Source organism: Chenopodium album, chromosome 19, assembly GCF_948465745.1.
Source record: "Chenopodium album chromosome 19, dcCheAlbu1.1, whole genome shotgun sequence".
Taxonomy (NCBI): Eukaryota; Viridiplantae; Streptophyta; class Magnoliopsida; order Caryophyllales; family Amaranthaceae; genus Chenopodium; species Chenopodium album.
The window spans coordinates 17,253,527-17,269,840 of record NC_137852.1 but is presented as its reverse complement, the minus strand read 5'-3'; the positions used below and the strand labels follow the sequence as shown (position 1 = coordinate 17,269,840).

General features: G+C 34.3%; 1 protein-coding gene across 1 annotated transcript; it reads right to left on the bottom strand.

The window, feature by feature from the left end:
• Positions 1–1,175: 1,175 nt before the first annotated feature.
• On the bottom strand, positions 1,176–15,113 carry LOC145593495 (protein NARROW LEAF 1-like). The gene is made up of 6 exons (XM_081649745.1): positions 14,792–15,113; positions 13,878–14,376; positions 11,674–11,817; positions 8,883–9,123; positions 2,503–3,003; positions 1,176–1,884 (listed from the first exon to the last, which is right to left on the bottom strand). Exons 2-6 carry the CDS (start codon positions 14,364–14,366, stop codon positions 1,436–1,438), a joined length of 1,824 nt encoding a protein of 607 aa, XP_081505871.1. The 5' UTR covers positions 14,367–14,376; positions 14,792–15,113; the 3' UTR covers positions 1,176–1,435.
• Between the last annotated feature and the right edge of the window lie 1,201 nt (positions 15,114–16,314).

Sequence of the window (16,314 nt, the reverse complement as noted above, 5' to 3'; positions counted from 1 at the left end):
CATTCAGTTGTACTAAATTTATGCATAAATAGTACCACTGAAGATTCAATGGTACCATATAAGCTTTCAGTGGAATAACTAGCATGTGGTCTCCCCATCACATGGGACAATCTGACCAAAAAATAGGTAGGGTCTACCTACAAACCTCTCTCTTTCTATCTCTCCCCTCTTATCTCTCTCTACCATGTGTTGTTAGAATATTTTAATCATTGTTATGTATTTAGAAATGCATAACATTCCTCCATTTCTACTTCCTCTTTTTTCTATAAATAAAAATGTAAATAAAAGAAAGGGAAAAGGGTAGGAATGTGAAATAAGTTCAAATGTTATTACTTACTAATTGATAATTAACATAAAAGAACAAACAAGGTAGGACCGTAGAAATGTGACAGATAATTTTAGGTGAAAGTAAAAAGAAAAAGTGAAATGAGGAAAGAAATCAAATAATATCCAGATGAAAAAAAGTTGGTACTTGTAAGGAGGAGTTTGGTTCAAGCATCTAAGATATGAGTTTAGAATGAGTGAAACCCATATCTATTGTTTGTTTTAATAAAATTCAATTTTGAAACTCATACAGTCATATCTCAAACCCTCAAGGTATGGGGTTTTGAAACCCAAGGGAAGAGTTGAGTATGAGCTATACTAACCTTTTAGCTTCAAATTAAAAGAAAAACATATCATTCCCAACTCAAAACCAAACAAATGAAATCAAGTATTAAGTTTCAAACCCATACCACTCTGGTTTCATTACTCATTCCAAACTCATACCATTATTTGAACCAAACGCACCCTAATTTATTAGTATTTTGGTCCTTGTGTTATTGGTTGAGCTCAAGCCCTATCATTACGATATAGTTACCTGCATTTTTTGTTCGGTTTATCAATTTCGAGTCAAGGTTTGATTTAATTTCCAGACTTTTGTTCACTCCTAATCCTGATTTCAAACACAACAATTAGAATGTATTTTTTCTAGACACCAAAATCCAAATACGTTCACCTGCAACACCCTCAATGAAACAATGGAGAGAAAAAAAAAAGAAATGACTAGGGAAGACTAATTAAGAATATCTTCTAACTGCACTAATTTCCTATTACCACTGATTTTATTTTGAATTTGACAAAGTGATTATGTTTATTATCGAAATACTCGAAACCTAAATCGAGTTGAGAAAACGTACACATTCAAGCTATAATGAATAATTTCCCAACAATAAAAGACCATTTCTTATCTAAGGTAGTTGGGCATAACATAGCCAATTTACACTAAGATGCATGCTATATGACATGGATAAATAGGGGAAAATACCAATCATGATGGTGTTAGACTATTAGCATAATATCTGCATTAGCCACCAACACCACCACTAGATCCGGGATATAGCTTGCAGAATTATTCGCATTACCAACACTAAACAACTCACATAAACAACAGCGACTAAAGCTCTAACTTTTGTTTATTGGGTTCATCAGAGCTAGTTGAAGCATCTGATCGCCTTCTCTTCAACTCATTGTCACCCAGTTGCAATGATACACAGATATCTTCATCCGAACCATTCCTCAACGCAGAGAGATTTTCTGAATGCTTAATCTCTTCTTGATCAAATTTATGTAGCGGGGATTGTCTAACAAAACTAGGAATAAACTGATGCTCAACACTTGGGCCTTCCTTCTCTTCATCTTCCAAATTCAGGTCAGTTTCCATTGCTGATGAATTAATATCAGGGCCAGGAGGTCCATTCTCTAGAGGACGATGCTGAATTTGGAGTCCCAAGGGCTGGAATTCCTCTTTGCTTTTATCCAACGGAAGTCCATCAGGAGGAGAGGAATCACCAACTGCAGAATTCATTGCTGTTGCTGACGCAACAATTTGTTCTTGCACTGCCTCTGTAATTATAGGTAGCTTAATTGCATATAATAACAAGATTCAGGGATATACAGTTCTAATTTTTCTAGATAGCAAGAAAAAACACAGTATAGCAACAGAATGTACATAGCAAATCAAATCCATATTGGTTGAAAATCTAACTATAATACCATAGAAATATATTTAGTATTGACTAAGGCAGATAAGTTAGCTGGGTACATATAAGCTCTTCTAAATATTGTAAATAGTGTTAGCCTGCGATTAGGTATCCTTCGGATAACAAAGAACACTTCTGTCAAACAAATGGCAAATAAGGAAGTCCAAACAAATAAAAAATGAAAAAAAAATCAAATCAAAACACCACCAAAGTGCATTTAGATTGATCGTTAGCTCTTCCAAAATAATATCACGTCTTCTTAAAATCTATTTGTATTAGCATGCAATGCTAGCTATCCTTGAGATAACAAAGAACACTTCCGTCAGACAAAGGACAAAACAAGGAAGTCAACACACACATACACCCAAAAAAAAAAAAAAAAAAAAAAAAAAAAAAAAAAAAAAAAAAAAAAGAAAAAGGGTGCATTTGATTGATATTAGCAGAGCTCTTCAAATTCATAGCAACATGGAAAAGGAAATACCTTTAAGCCCTTGGCTGGTTGTGATGAGATCAAGCTCAAGCAGATTGAGAAGCCTTCCTAAATCAACCCCACTAGTCCAATTCTCAGGCGCAAAGCCAACTTTCAATTTCAGACGGCCACGATTGGCAGTTCCACCCCATATTATGCCAATTGGGCGTGGCTTTTCCCCATTTTCCCCTACTAACATAATGAGGCTTCCACTGTCTCCTTCAAGGTCAAAGGTTTGCTGATTCTCGCCAACAACAAGAAAGTCAGTCAAGAAGCATATTCCTTTCTCATCATTGTACTCAAGTGCATAAGCTAATACAACACCAGTTGTCAGGCCAGAACTTCGACCAACTTTCATTACTCGTTTCCCGATTAAGCTACTAATAGGAGATTGCAAATCTATATGCTTAACATCTCCTATATCCCCAACACCTTTTACAGATGTACTTATGGTTGACATATCAAAATCATCTACAAATGGAATGAATGCTCCATCTGCTCTCACAAATGTCTCTGCATATGTTGGGAAAACGTATGTGAGGAACTTATCAGCATAATCATACCAAATGAAATATTATATCAACATCCACATAAATAGCCATTGAGGTAGCAACAAAGGACATCAGCATCAGACAATGAGGAACAAACTAAGCCTCAAGACTCTCAACATTCAAAATTTAAGAATTGGGTTGAAAATATAACAGAAAATGTATTAATATAATGCAAATCTGGGCAATATACTGAATAAGATTCAAACTTTGATTAGTCTAAAAACCTTGATATAAAGGAAGAATTTACTTGAAATCTGAATCATTTGTCTCGCGCAATTAATAACACGAGCTCAACGTTTTGGCAGAATTAACAAGCTTTTAAGTTTTAACATTGCTACAATATCAATCCTATGCAACAGAGATTCTACTTTAATAGGTGATATACACAGCATCTCCTAATCCCATACTCTTCTGATCTGAAACATCATAATTCAATTTCCAAATTTTGACCAACCAATAGCTTGCTAAAATTAGCGATAAACTGTTGCACACTTCATCCCCTTCCTTCCCAATAATGTGTTTTGGTTGGTAAATATTAATTACTAATAAGTTTTTAAATAGTCAAAACTTAAAGTTCCAAATCCTCTCCCCTTCCCAATTTAATCTTTACACTAGGGATTCGCACAGAGGTTAAGGAAAGCGAAAAGGCAGGGTAACAGTAAGTAGGGGCCGACTTTAGGTTCAAGCAAAGAATATATAACCTTACTTAAACAAGATTGTTGTATATTAGAAAATACTATACGAAAACTGCATAAATAATATTTCTTCTTCCTTTAAGCTTGCAACATGGCAGGGGGTGGGAGAGTGCAGTGGGTAGTGGGAAACTGATAGACGGAAGAAAGAGAAACAAATTATGAACTAGTAAATGTATTGAACTAAAGCAACAAGTATTAATAATTAAGGGAATTTACAATGTGAAATGAGATACTTCCTCAATTCCAAATCCATTGAAACGATTATACCCTCATACAGCCTATCCTTCTCGTTGCCCAATCAACCAAATCGACGACCTTAACCACCTTTAGTTACAGCTTGAGACAACCAAAATCCTTCAAGATCCAAACATTCCAAAGTTCTAGAAGTTTGTACGGGTTTGGATGTGATTTTCATGAGCCATTTCTCTCAATGGTTTACTTCCTCCCTTTTCCTCGCAACAATATCCATTAGTGTTTAGAAATGCCGTGTGAGTTGCCAGATTGAAGAGGGCTTAAAAGGGGAAGTGGGTGGAGAAGAAGTTCGTAAATAGGAGAGAGAAATGAGGTTGGTGGTGGAAGTGGTTGCGAGGGGGTTGGTGGCCATACCATTGTAGCAATGGCAGTGGAATTAATGGAAGATTGTCCTTTGGATTAAAGAAGATGATGAAACATAAGAGGGGAACTACTGTAAAGGGAGGAGAGAGAAGCTGAAATAGAAAAGCTGAGGTTAAAATTGACATTTCAACACATAAAAATTACCCAAAATAGACATGTTTATTAAAAAGGAATTTCCCAAAAAGGAACATAGGAAATATCTGTTTTCCTAATATGAGTTAATTGCAATATTTTTAAAACTTCCTGAAGAGGTAACCATTGCAAGGAGAGGACATGGTGCCCTCAAAAAGAGACAGGTTATCAAGACAAGCTAAGCCGATTCCTTAGTATGTTTCCAAGTGTAATTTGGAAAAGCCTCATCAACCTTTGCCAATAAAGAAGCTAATAAAATTATATTATCCCACAATAGATCACGTGAGACGCAACACCATTATAAAAACGGCCATTCCGCTCCAACCAGATACACCAAAAAATAGCCATTGTCACGATTAGCTGAAGCAACTTCTTGCTAGCACAAAAGGCTAAATAGAGAATTTGCGACCGCTCTTGTAAAAAGGTCTAAATTCTGACCCAATACTCTTCACAGACTACAAAGAGTATTTTCCAAAAGTAGCAAAACATACAACAATGAAGTCAAGTAGGTATGGGTCATTATTAGTGCAGAAAAGCAAGCAAAGTAAGGTGTTTTAAAATTCCTGGCTGCTGCTTTTAAAGCATATTGTTGGTATTAGCCATTTCCAAAGCTGAAGTCCACCCTAAGGGGGACCTTTGACCCCCAAATGAAGTACGGAAAAGAGAGTGTAATTTTAGAACAGCATATATAGGGCACTGCACTCTGCCTTTCAAGTTCCACAAGGAGATGGAGTAATTAAGCATCCACTAGTAAAATTAAATGATATGTCAAAAAACCAAGTTCATAAGGAGTACAAGTTAATTGTTGAAGTTGCATTGTACAATACATCTTAGGCAAAATGCAATTATAAACTATCTAAAGTCATTATTCCAGCATTAAAGACTGACTAAAAGGGGAAAGAAACCTACCCTTGCCCTTTCAACAACCACTAAATATAAGAAGGATACAAAAAACCAGGAATGAGAGGCTTCCTTGTGTAGCAAAAGTAATGTTGTTCCATTATAGAAACCATTTTCATGTAAATCAGCAATTTCCTTTACACTTGCACCCCTAACCACAAAATGCGATGGAGCCAACAGCAAAAGAATTGAAAATGGAAGATCACAGAGGTAGAAAATAATTTAAAAGAGCAACTGTTTTAGCTTAATGGTCAAAGTCACATTATCCACTATAAAGGCTGGATATTGTTGCATACATGATGCCCTACCTCAAATAGATGCCTTAATGTAGCCATTGTATACATCTAAATTGTGTATCCCTAATTTAGCATTTGAAATTACATTGTAATACTTCCTCCGTTCCCCAAATATTGCAACAATTCAGGCAATAAGGTTAGGCATAATTGTTCACAACAAAAATCTAAACCTTCTACAGCATTACCATTTATGGAAGTTTCACAAATATTACAACATTTCCCTATTTTGCACATGTTTTCTCTCCTCTCTCCTCGTCACATGGGTCCATATATTTATTCCTCTCTATCTCTTTCTTCTTTAAATCATGTCCTCAGCCCATGTTGCAATTTTAGGGTAACGAAGGAAGTATTGCTAAATTAGTTAGATTAGTGACTCATCACCTTGTCTTGTTTGGCCCAATTTCCTAGCCAATACCCTAGCTAGTTCCCATAGTTAGCCCACTTTCCCTATCCCTAAACCCAAAATTAAACTCAAATAATTCAAAAAACATTGAAATTTCCATGAGCCTATATGCTTGGATGACACTTCAAATAAGCTTTACAACAATATATAAGCCTTAATTATGTTATAACAAAGAATTTTGAGCAAAATACTAAGGGGGCGTTTGGTTGGGGTTTCAGGAAAGGGAATGGGAATGATTCCGTTTGTTGTCGTTTGTTTATCAATTTCTATCATTCCCTTTACCCCTTTTTATTTTTGACTTAACCCAAAAACCCTCTACTCTCATTCCCCAACCCCCCCCCCCTACACTTTCCCATTCCCATTCCCCCCTCACTACCCATCACTCCATCAGTCTCTCTCTTCTCGTAACCCTAAAAACTCCCACAAGTCTGACCTCCGGCCACCACAGCAGAGACCGGAGAACTTGCACTAGCGACGACCTCCGACGGACAAGGTACAACGGCCGGCGACTTCATGCTCCTGATTTTTTTCTTCAAGTTTTATAGCTTAATCAACTCTTTTTTTGTTCTTTTTCATAAATTGTTCAAGAAACTACAATTATTATTCTTGAACTATTGTGTGTAATCGATGTTTACTGTTGCTTTCTTCAAGGTTTGTATTTTAATTTTTTGTTTTTTTTTTAATGTTGGGGAGGACGAACTGGTATTTTCTTCAACTTTTTTTATTTTTTTATTTTTTTTATTTTTTATTTTTAATTTTTGGGAAGACCAACAGCTTGCTGTTATACTTTCTTCAACCTTTTTTTTTTAATTTTTGGGGAGGACGACAATTTGCTAATTTGATATGGATATATTGATAATTTGATATGGATATAATATGTATTTGGAATTGTATTTTAATTTATTTTGCTTAATTTTTTTTTTTTTTTCATATTATAAGAAAATATGATACAGGTTTATCATATTTTTTTCATAACCAGTTCTTCAATTTTTATTTCATAAAAAAACAGGTTTATCATATAATAATAGGTTATTATTGGAAAAAATAAAAAGGAATTTAAAAACTCATACTTTGATTCCCTAGCTTGAACCAAACAGTCACAAAGGGAATCAATAAACAGTTCATTCCGTTTCATGGACACAACCAAACAACCAGGCTAAATCAGGGTCAACTCATTCCTTTCTCCTTCATTTCCTGGATTCATGAGCGAACCAAACGGCCCCTAAAATTGAACTCAAAATGGGTACCCCTACACTCTTTTGGCTATGTCTCAAAGTCTATAAATAATATTGGCCAAATTTTAGTTGGGATGAAAAAAAGACTTTCGTAGCTTTCTAATAATATATCATAAGCCCCATTTGTAGTCGATGATCAAAAGTTATGACCCCAAGTCATGACAGCTTCTCACGAGAATGCCGAATTTCGATTCTTTCGAAAGTTTCCGCCCATCTTTATAAACATCCCTCTTCAGCTTTGACCCCCTTTTTAAAAATTAAAAAAAAAATTAAAAAATCCCAATGATAATGGTATTTACAAAAATCCAATCTTCTTTCTACCTCTATTTTCTAAACCTAAACCCCCGTTTAGTAAATCTAACACTCGATTAATTTATACAATCCAGGTACTAATTATAAGGAACCTCTTCTATATTTATCTATTCCAAATAATAGAAAGTTTCTCCCTTTTCCAATTATCTTTTAAATATTACTTACTCCGTTCTTATTTAGTTGACGCGTTTAATTTAGGCACACATATTAAGGAGAGGAAAGAGAATGGAGAGAATGATAAAGCAAGTGGGGTAGACTAGTAAATGCAAAGTATAAAACTTACCCAATAAGGAAACATATTAACTTAAAATAAACTTCCTAAAAAGGATACGTGCAACTAAAAAAACGGAGGTAAGTATTATTTTTATTTTTTAATTAATTATTCATGATTTAGATTGTTATCTTACATTATGCAAGCTTGTTAATATTTCTTTTTATATAGGAAGTCTTATTACTATTTCTCCATATTAGGACTACTTTATTCATTTCTTATAATTGTTGTAGCTATTCTTATTTATGTGCATAATACCTAATCTGGAACTCAACTATAAGATAGATGATTATCCAGCTTCCAAGCTCTTTTGTAAGGCAATGAGTTCTCAGGTTTCCTTAAAATTCTTTAGTCGTAGCTCATTAAAAAATGGGTAAAGTCATGAACAAAGCTGTATTGTATAGTGATCAACAGCTTTAGCAGTATATTACGAGAAACGACAATCTGAAACTTGAAAAATGTTTCCTTATAGCATCAAAAGTTACTCCCCCCCCCCCCCTCCCCCCACCCCAAAAAAAAAAAAAAAAAAAAAAAAAAAATTATATATATATATATATATATATATATATATATAATAAATAAATAAATAAATAAATAAATAAATAAAAACTTTGCATAGTATATGTCTCATCCACACTAACATAAAAATTGGTACTAATCTTCAAACCAGGCCTTCAACTTGGAGTTTCAAATGGTCAACTGATTTCTTGGAAATTTCTCTATGTCATGCAGCTAAAAGAGATATGACAAAAGTACAATTCTACTAGGTCCACCGCAATCTTCAGTCATTGCATTAGCAAAAGTCCAAATGCCTCAGTCAGATTGACTGTCTAATATCTCAATCAACCTTTCACATCACAATAATGTCAGGGCATGCAGTTTTGTAACATTATCATTTAAAATCTTTGTCCAATATTATAAATTTGATTAATTTGTACTGGTACACGATAATTTAAAATGAGGGGACACAAGGTCTCATTACCTGGATTTATTCCAGCAAAGATGCCATACCACAGGTCATCTGTAATGAAGGATGTAGCCCTCTCCACAGCACCCAAATATACACCAGGGCCAAGATTTGGTGGCAGAGGATGAAACATCTTCTGACTTGGATAATCCAAATCAACTGCAACATGCCGGTTTGTCAGGAAGCCCACTTGTCTGCTTCCAGTTTGACTCCTGACAATAGCACCCAGGGTTCCATAAGTCTCTTGACTTGCCACCTATGAATAAACAAATTGTATGCGGTAAATATCCTAGATAGCCCGTCATTGTAAAAAAAATTAAAAATAAATAAAATAAAAAAACTTCAGAATATCTCCTACAAAAACATAATTACCAAAAAAAGAAAAAATGATGAAATCGAAAGACAACCTAACATATACAGAGTAACATTATTATGATGACAAAGGATCTGCAAGCAGGCAACTTTAATAATGCCTTGCTGAGTCCAGCAATCTCGAGGCATATGATTATATATTGAAGAAAATTATCAAACCAACTAGGTAAAAGCATCACATCTTAGCATATGCAATTCCATTATTGCTTTTTGGGCATAATTTGCCCATTAATCTATCATGACAAGCAATATGAATTAATATTGTACATAAACAACCCCACCAGAACAAAGAAGGGTCCAATTGGATAGTAAAGTCAAGCAACACACGCTGGAGGAAAAATAATCAACATTGAAGATGAGCAAATTCAATGTTATGCGACCACGGGAGTGTTATGCGACCGCAGCATTCCCTTAAAGTTGAAGGGAAAATTCTACAGGACTGCCATAAGACCAGTGTTGCTCTATGGTACAGAATGTTGGGCTTCTAAGAAAGAGCATATTAAAAAGATGGAGGTTACGGAAATGCGCATGTTAAGGTGGATGTGTGGAAACACTTTAAGAGATAGAATCAGAAATGAGGTTATTCGCAAGAAAGTAGGTGTGGCGGGCATTGTAGATAAATTAAGGGAAAATCGTCTGCGTTGGTTTGGACATGTAAGACGGAGACCCGAGGGTGCACCGGTGCGAAGAGTGGAAGAGTGGGACCATGGAGGGATTAAACGAGGAAGAGGGAGACCAAAGATGACTTGGTTGGAAGGAGTGAGGAAGGATATGAAGTGCATGGATTTACGTGAGGATGAAGTTTTGGATCGTAAGGGATGGAGGAGAAAGATTTATGTTGATGACTACACGGAATAATCAAATTTGGTTCATGTTAGCCGACCCCACTTTTGGGATTAAGGCTTTGATTGATTGATTGATTGATTGATTGAAGATGAGCAAATGAAGATTCACATCAAAATAATGAGAACATATACTCTTGTTCGCTTAAAATAAGATATTGTGACTTGTCCTTCAAAAGCTAGAGGATCAAGTTGAAAAATCTCATAAGGCTACAGAAACAACTCGCTTGAAAGATAAGAGTGATGCTTTATCTGTGAAAAAATGAAGTTCTCCAACCATATACACTATAACATAAGAAAGGGCGCAGTGCAATACATAATACTATCAAAACTACTCTTTAACATCATGAGCAATAGCATATATCTGATGCACTAATGCATTTGCTATATCAAGCAACCAGATAGTTCAAAGCAATATGGACAGCCTGGTAGATTGGAACAAAAATGGTAGGACCCCCCCCCCCTTCCCAAAGACTGCCAAATTGCCCTCCATCATCGAGTATTGTGAGCTTAAGTTCAAAATCCTACCGACATTTTTCACAAAAAAATTACAGAATTACAATAAGTATGATCAAGCTATAGCAAAGCATGTGGTAACAGATATTGGTATTGGACACAGGTACACAATTAAGTATTTGAGTGTCAAAATTTAAAGACACAGGCCCTGCCCTCCATTTGGGCATGATTACAGAGATACCACATTGGAATTTGTAAGATATGTTTTTTTAGCTTATACATATACAATTTTAAAATTTTATTTAACTTTAGTACCATCTTCCAGACCCAACTTGGTAGCTACTGCCTACCAAAGCACAGATATCAAACCCTAGCTTACAAAAAGAGGGCGTATATGGAATAAAGAAAACAATGGTAGCCACATGAGAGTTAAAAAAAAAAAAAAAAAAAGAGGAAATACAAAAGATAAAAAATAAAAAAATAAAAAGAGCCAACCATACGAGAACATTGAAAAGGAAATGAGGGGGAAAAGGAAAAAAACATCAGTATAGCAAGAAGTATTATGAGATTCTGCAGAGCATTATTCAGATTAAGCTGGATCCAGCAAATATTGAAGACTGTAATGATAAGTTGATGCAGATTAAGGGAAGATTTAGAAGGAAAGTGATGCAGAGCTTCTTTGCTGGCTTGGTCTACTGTATTTGGCAACAAAGAAATAGAGTGGTGTGGGAGCAATGTATGAAAAGGCTTGAATTTGTAATTAGAGATGTGAGCTTTGAGATTTTTCAAAGGATCAATTCTGTTATGCCTTTTAAAACCAGTAGAAACAATTTCAACTGGTTTAACAGCTTATGTTGTAAGTAAGTTTCATTCTGGAAAGGTAGTGGGGATGGCTGAGGGTTTGTGTTTTGTTTAGGCTGCTGTTGAGCAGTTTTTGATGTAATTGTGTTCTTTATACCTTTTTACTTTTTCAAAAAAAAAAGGGGGAAAAAAAAAAAAAAACAGCCACGATAATTAGGAAAAAGAAGCTTCTAGAATGGAAAAAACAGCTGTATTTCCGAAAGGCGAACAATGACCTAGTTTAGCCTCTTATGAATTACAAGAAAACGCTTTGTGAAACTTTAAGGAATAAATACCTGTGAACCTGAACCAATGCATGAATCATTTCCACGCAAATCATCCACTATCTCAGTGTAAAGTTGCTCCTTGGGTGCAGGCTCTGGAGCTCCAAAATAAGAGAATTCTACTACGTCCACATCACACCATACACCTCCTGGTCCCTAATAAAAAGTTTCAAGAGTTATCAATAATTGAACATAGTTTTTCAAAAAATAATTGAACATAAAACTCACATGATGTCTCACAATATGGGCGTATAGTAGCCCATATCCCCAGATGAACATATAGGCAAGTAAAAGTATGAACCAGACACCTAGTAGTGTAAATTAGAGGCACAATTAAACAATAGAGAGGCAGTGTCATCCAATCGAAGAGTGCATTGGCATTTGGTTCGCAAACTAGTATTGGTATGGAATCAGGAATAAAACCATAATGGTATGGGTTTGAAACTTGATTCTTAATACCATATGTGTGGTATGATATTATGAAATGAAGTTTTTTTTTTCTTTTATTTGATACCTTACAGCATTGGTATGAGCCAAACCCACCTCTCCCCTAGGTTTCTAAACCCCATACCTTTGGGGGTTTGAGGTATGGGTTTAAAACTCTTAAAAACATAAAACAAACATAAGGTATGGTTTAAATTATTCTAAACCATACCTCATATTTGTGAACCAAACACCTTTAAAGGTTTAATAACTTCAAATTTACCTTCTTTCACTTTTATTTACTAATAACAGTATTAAATTCGAAGAGCATAAGGATGTTATATCCCATAAACAAAAAGAGGGCTAGAGGCTAAAACATCATGCTCATAATTGCCAAAGGAATACAAGTGCCACATACTTTACTAAAGAAAATAAACAAACCAACTTTTCTTTTCTTTTGAAGTTCATATGAAATTATACTACATTTCCCCTAGTTATTGTACGAATGGTGAAGAAAAATTGAAGAGTAAAAATATGGAATATTTTAAGTTCATGAACAATTGGTATGCCAGAATAAAAGGTATAGGTCTAAAAAAGATGCTGAATTTGGTCTTAAGAATGTGGAGTCCTAAAATAATTGGGCAACAATTGAAAATATAATTAATCTCTTAAACAACAAAGGACTGCAGCAAAACAGTGGATATTCATCTCTTAAGTGGACTGCAATTATTAAAATTCTTTCAAAAGAAAATATAGACCGCAAAAGTATTCTTTGTGACTTGCGAGGATGATAAAATTGAGAATACTCCTTTAACATAGCTTGTAACAATTACACACATTCTCCAACAGTTTTCCTGCATCTTTTGAGAGAAAGAAACTGGGGTTTTGTGTGTGCAGACTGGACAAGTAGACAAGAGACTTCAAGGGGCAATCTATTCACAAAATTGAACAATGTTTATCAATAAGTAAAAAAAAAAAAGCTTATCATATATAACAATTTTTATCAAGACTTGCATACTGACAAATGTATAATACGTTGCTGCAGGTCGCCTGAAGCATTTTCAAGAAAATTTAAGTGTCATGCTTTGAAAATGGGTTAACAAATATGCATTCTTATAGCATCATCCCTTTACAAGGAATTATGGTCCCTAGTTGCCACAGTACGTTGCAATACTAGTCCCTACCTCCTGCCAGTTTGATGGGTTTACATGAGGAAGTCATTAATCAGTTTTATATAATTGGAAAAAAAAAAACAGGGACACACTTTGGAGCTACATGTTGCTTTGTTTTTGAGAAGTGTCAACGTGAACCATGACTGCAAACCATTAAAGAGCAAAACTAAACACTTCCCGCTAGATTATCGTAAGAATAGTTTTAAAGCTTAGACTTTTTAATTTGTTTGGTGAAACATAAAAGTCACGCTGGTTTAAGTTAACTGATACATTCTTGTATTTGATGGGAGGATAGGCTGTCTCTTTATGAATTCTTCCTCTATTGATGAATTCTTTTTTCTCAACGAAACTAGAATAGAAGAAATGTAAAAAGCAAACAATTAAAAACAGGAAGGATACACTGACATTGTATGTTGCTCATGCTCAGTTAACTAGGTCTGACAGACTGACTTATATTTTGACATGCGTAGTTGAAGTGTAATGAAGAGTCCGAATAACATATTATACATTCGACAGCAGATCCACTAAAATGGAGCATAAAGCCTAGTTAGAATTTATATATAATTGATACTGATAGTAATAAAGCCAAAGGAATAAAAATTATAAATAATAAAGTTTTACCTCCAAGGCAGTAGGTAAACATTGGATGGGGGTCAGCCATTGCTTGTGCACCTTCCTTGAAACAAAAACAAGGATGGCTGGTACTTGAGTCAGTACACCCTTTCTGATGCGAAAACCAATTGCTGTGCCCAGACTATAACATCGTAGAATTTTGCTGTGAAATGCCCTTATGGTCATCAACTCAAGCAAAGTTGTGGCGCGCTGCCCTTGAGGTAACCGGCCAAGAGTTTCAGGGAGAACTCCTTTTTGAAGGTTTGCAAAGTAATTTGCCCTCTCTTCAGCAGCATCACTTATTCGACAGGAAGCCGGCCATGAGAAATAAGCGGCACTACTTTCAGAGTGCTGTCCTGCTGATGCAAAGGGTTGAAGGGGTGGACTCAAAGAAGGGAAATTATGATGACCACAGGAATTCCTTTCCAGATCCAATGCTGATTCTTCTGATGGGATAGGACCCGAGCAACGAGCTCTATTTACTCGATTTCGATCCATCTTCTACTACCTAAGATAAAAAGTTAAATACCATGTTTTCTTACACCACCAATCAATCCTCTCACCCAAAATTCCACCAAAATGTCATACATAAACCTGAATTCTTAAGACCTAAAATCATACTTACAAATCAAATTTCAACCCCAACTAAAATCAATTATACCCTCTCTCATTTACAGGCCAAACCCACATCAATTCTTGACAATTATATTAAAATAATAAATACCCAGAAAATATTTGCACAAATTAAAGGGACCCATTAGCACAAACCAGAGCATAATTGAAAATTAAACAAACAAGCAAACATATTAGCTAAATTAATTAAATAAAACAATAAAAATAAAAATAAAAAGCAGCCGACAAAGAATTTAAGTTAACAATTAAAACCCAGAAAGTAGAGACAGAAATAAAGTGAGAAAACTTACAAATCAATAATGGCAGCAAAGAAGATGAAGGATTAAAGATGAAGAAACAACTGTAGAAATGGATACCTTAAACAAAATAGAAGGGGTTTAACCAAAATCAACCATTAATTAATTAGTATATGTACATAAAAAATTGGTGGGATATATATATATAAAATTGATGTTGAAGATTTGAGCTTTAGATGGGATGTCTTTCAGAAACAGTGACACCCCCAATAGAGAAGAGAATAGTAGTGAGGAGAGATTGAATGAATGAAGGAGAGAGAAAATTGAACAGTGTCAAACTCCGACATTCCAAAAAAGGTACGGACTGTGCAAAGTGGAGTGGAGATTAAAATATTGAAATTTGTAATTTTCCCATGTTTGATTTTTCTTTCCAAACATTTTCACGAGGATTTCAAAGAGCCCATCAAAAAAAAAAAAAAAAAAAAAAAAATTCAAAGAGATTAAAAAAAATAAAACTCTTTAGACATCAAGATTAATTGTTGTCTAACCTAGAAGGAAAATTGGCTTAAAATAATACCAACTATCAATGGTGTGTAAAATAATACAAACTCAACTATTTGCTATTAGTGGTACTACCTTTTATACTTTATGTGCAAAATAGTACGCAAAAATGTATTTCGATGAATATTCCGTCTATCTTTGTAATTAATTATTCTTTTTTATATTAATTTTTTGTTTTCTTTTCAAAATGCATACATAGTATTATGTTAACGTTTTTTTTTTTCAATCCACATTAATAATGCCCCACCCTTTTGTTAGAATTTATTTTTAAAAAAAAAATCAATATGTAATTATTATTTATTTTTTTCATAATACATATAGTAATTTCTACGTCACACAATAGTAAATAGGGTATTTAAATGCCTTATCATTATATTGATATAATTAGTTTCAAAATATTCGACATTTTGCCACAATCACCAACCAAAATACTGTAGGGAATTTTTGGATTTTAAAATAATTTTTGAAACTAATTAAATAAAAAAAAATACCCTATTTACTATTTCGTGGTAGACTGGTAGTAGAAATAAGCACTACATGTATTTAGAAATAAATTATTTGAATACATATTGACAATTAAAAAAACCTAACAAAGGGGTAGGGCAATTAATAAAATAGTAATAAATATAGATGGAATATTACTCAAAATACGTTTTTAATGACTTGCATACTATTTTGCACATATAGTATAAAAGGTGGTACCACTAATAGCAAATAGTTGAGTTCGTATTATTTTGCACACATCGTTGATAGTTGGTATTATTTTAAGCCAATTTTGCTTCCTAGAAATAACAAATTAATTGTTGTGTGTATGGATATAGTTGATTAAATGGAAAGACTGTTATATACATCTGGCTACATGGTGCATCCATGAGCATTTTGTTATCATTTTGATGATTGTTATTTATTTAATCATCAAATGAAAGCAAAAACTAACCTTGGATTGATTAGGTGTACGGTGCACTCGGGTGTACGGTGCACTCGGATGTATGTAACAATTTTCAATCATGTAGTGA

Coding starts and splice junctions, on each gene's coding strand:
- LOC145593495 (XM_081649745.1), bottom strand. CDS start 14,366: ATGGATCGAAATCGAGTAAATAGAGCTCGTTGCTCGGGTCCTATCCCA. Junction 11,818..13,877: donor GTTTACCTACTGCCTTGGAG/GTAAAACTTTAT, acceptor ACTTTTTATTAG/GGACCAGGAGGTGTATGGTG. Junction 1,885..2,502: donor AACCAGCCAAGGGCTTAAAG/GTATTTCCTTTT, acceptor CTATAATTACAG/AGGCAGTGCAAGAACAAATT.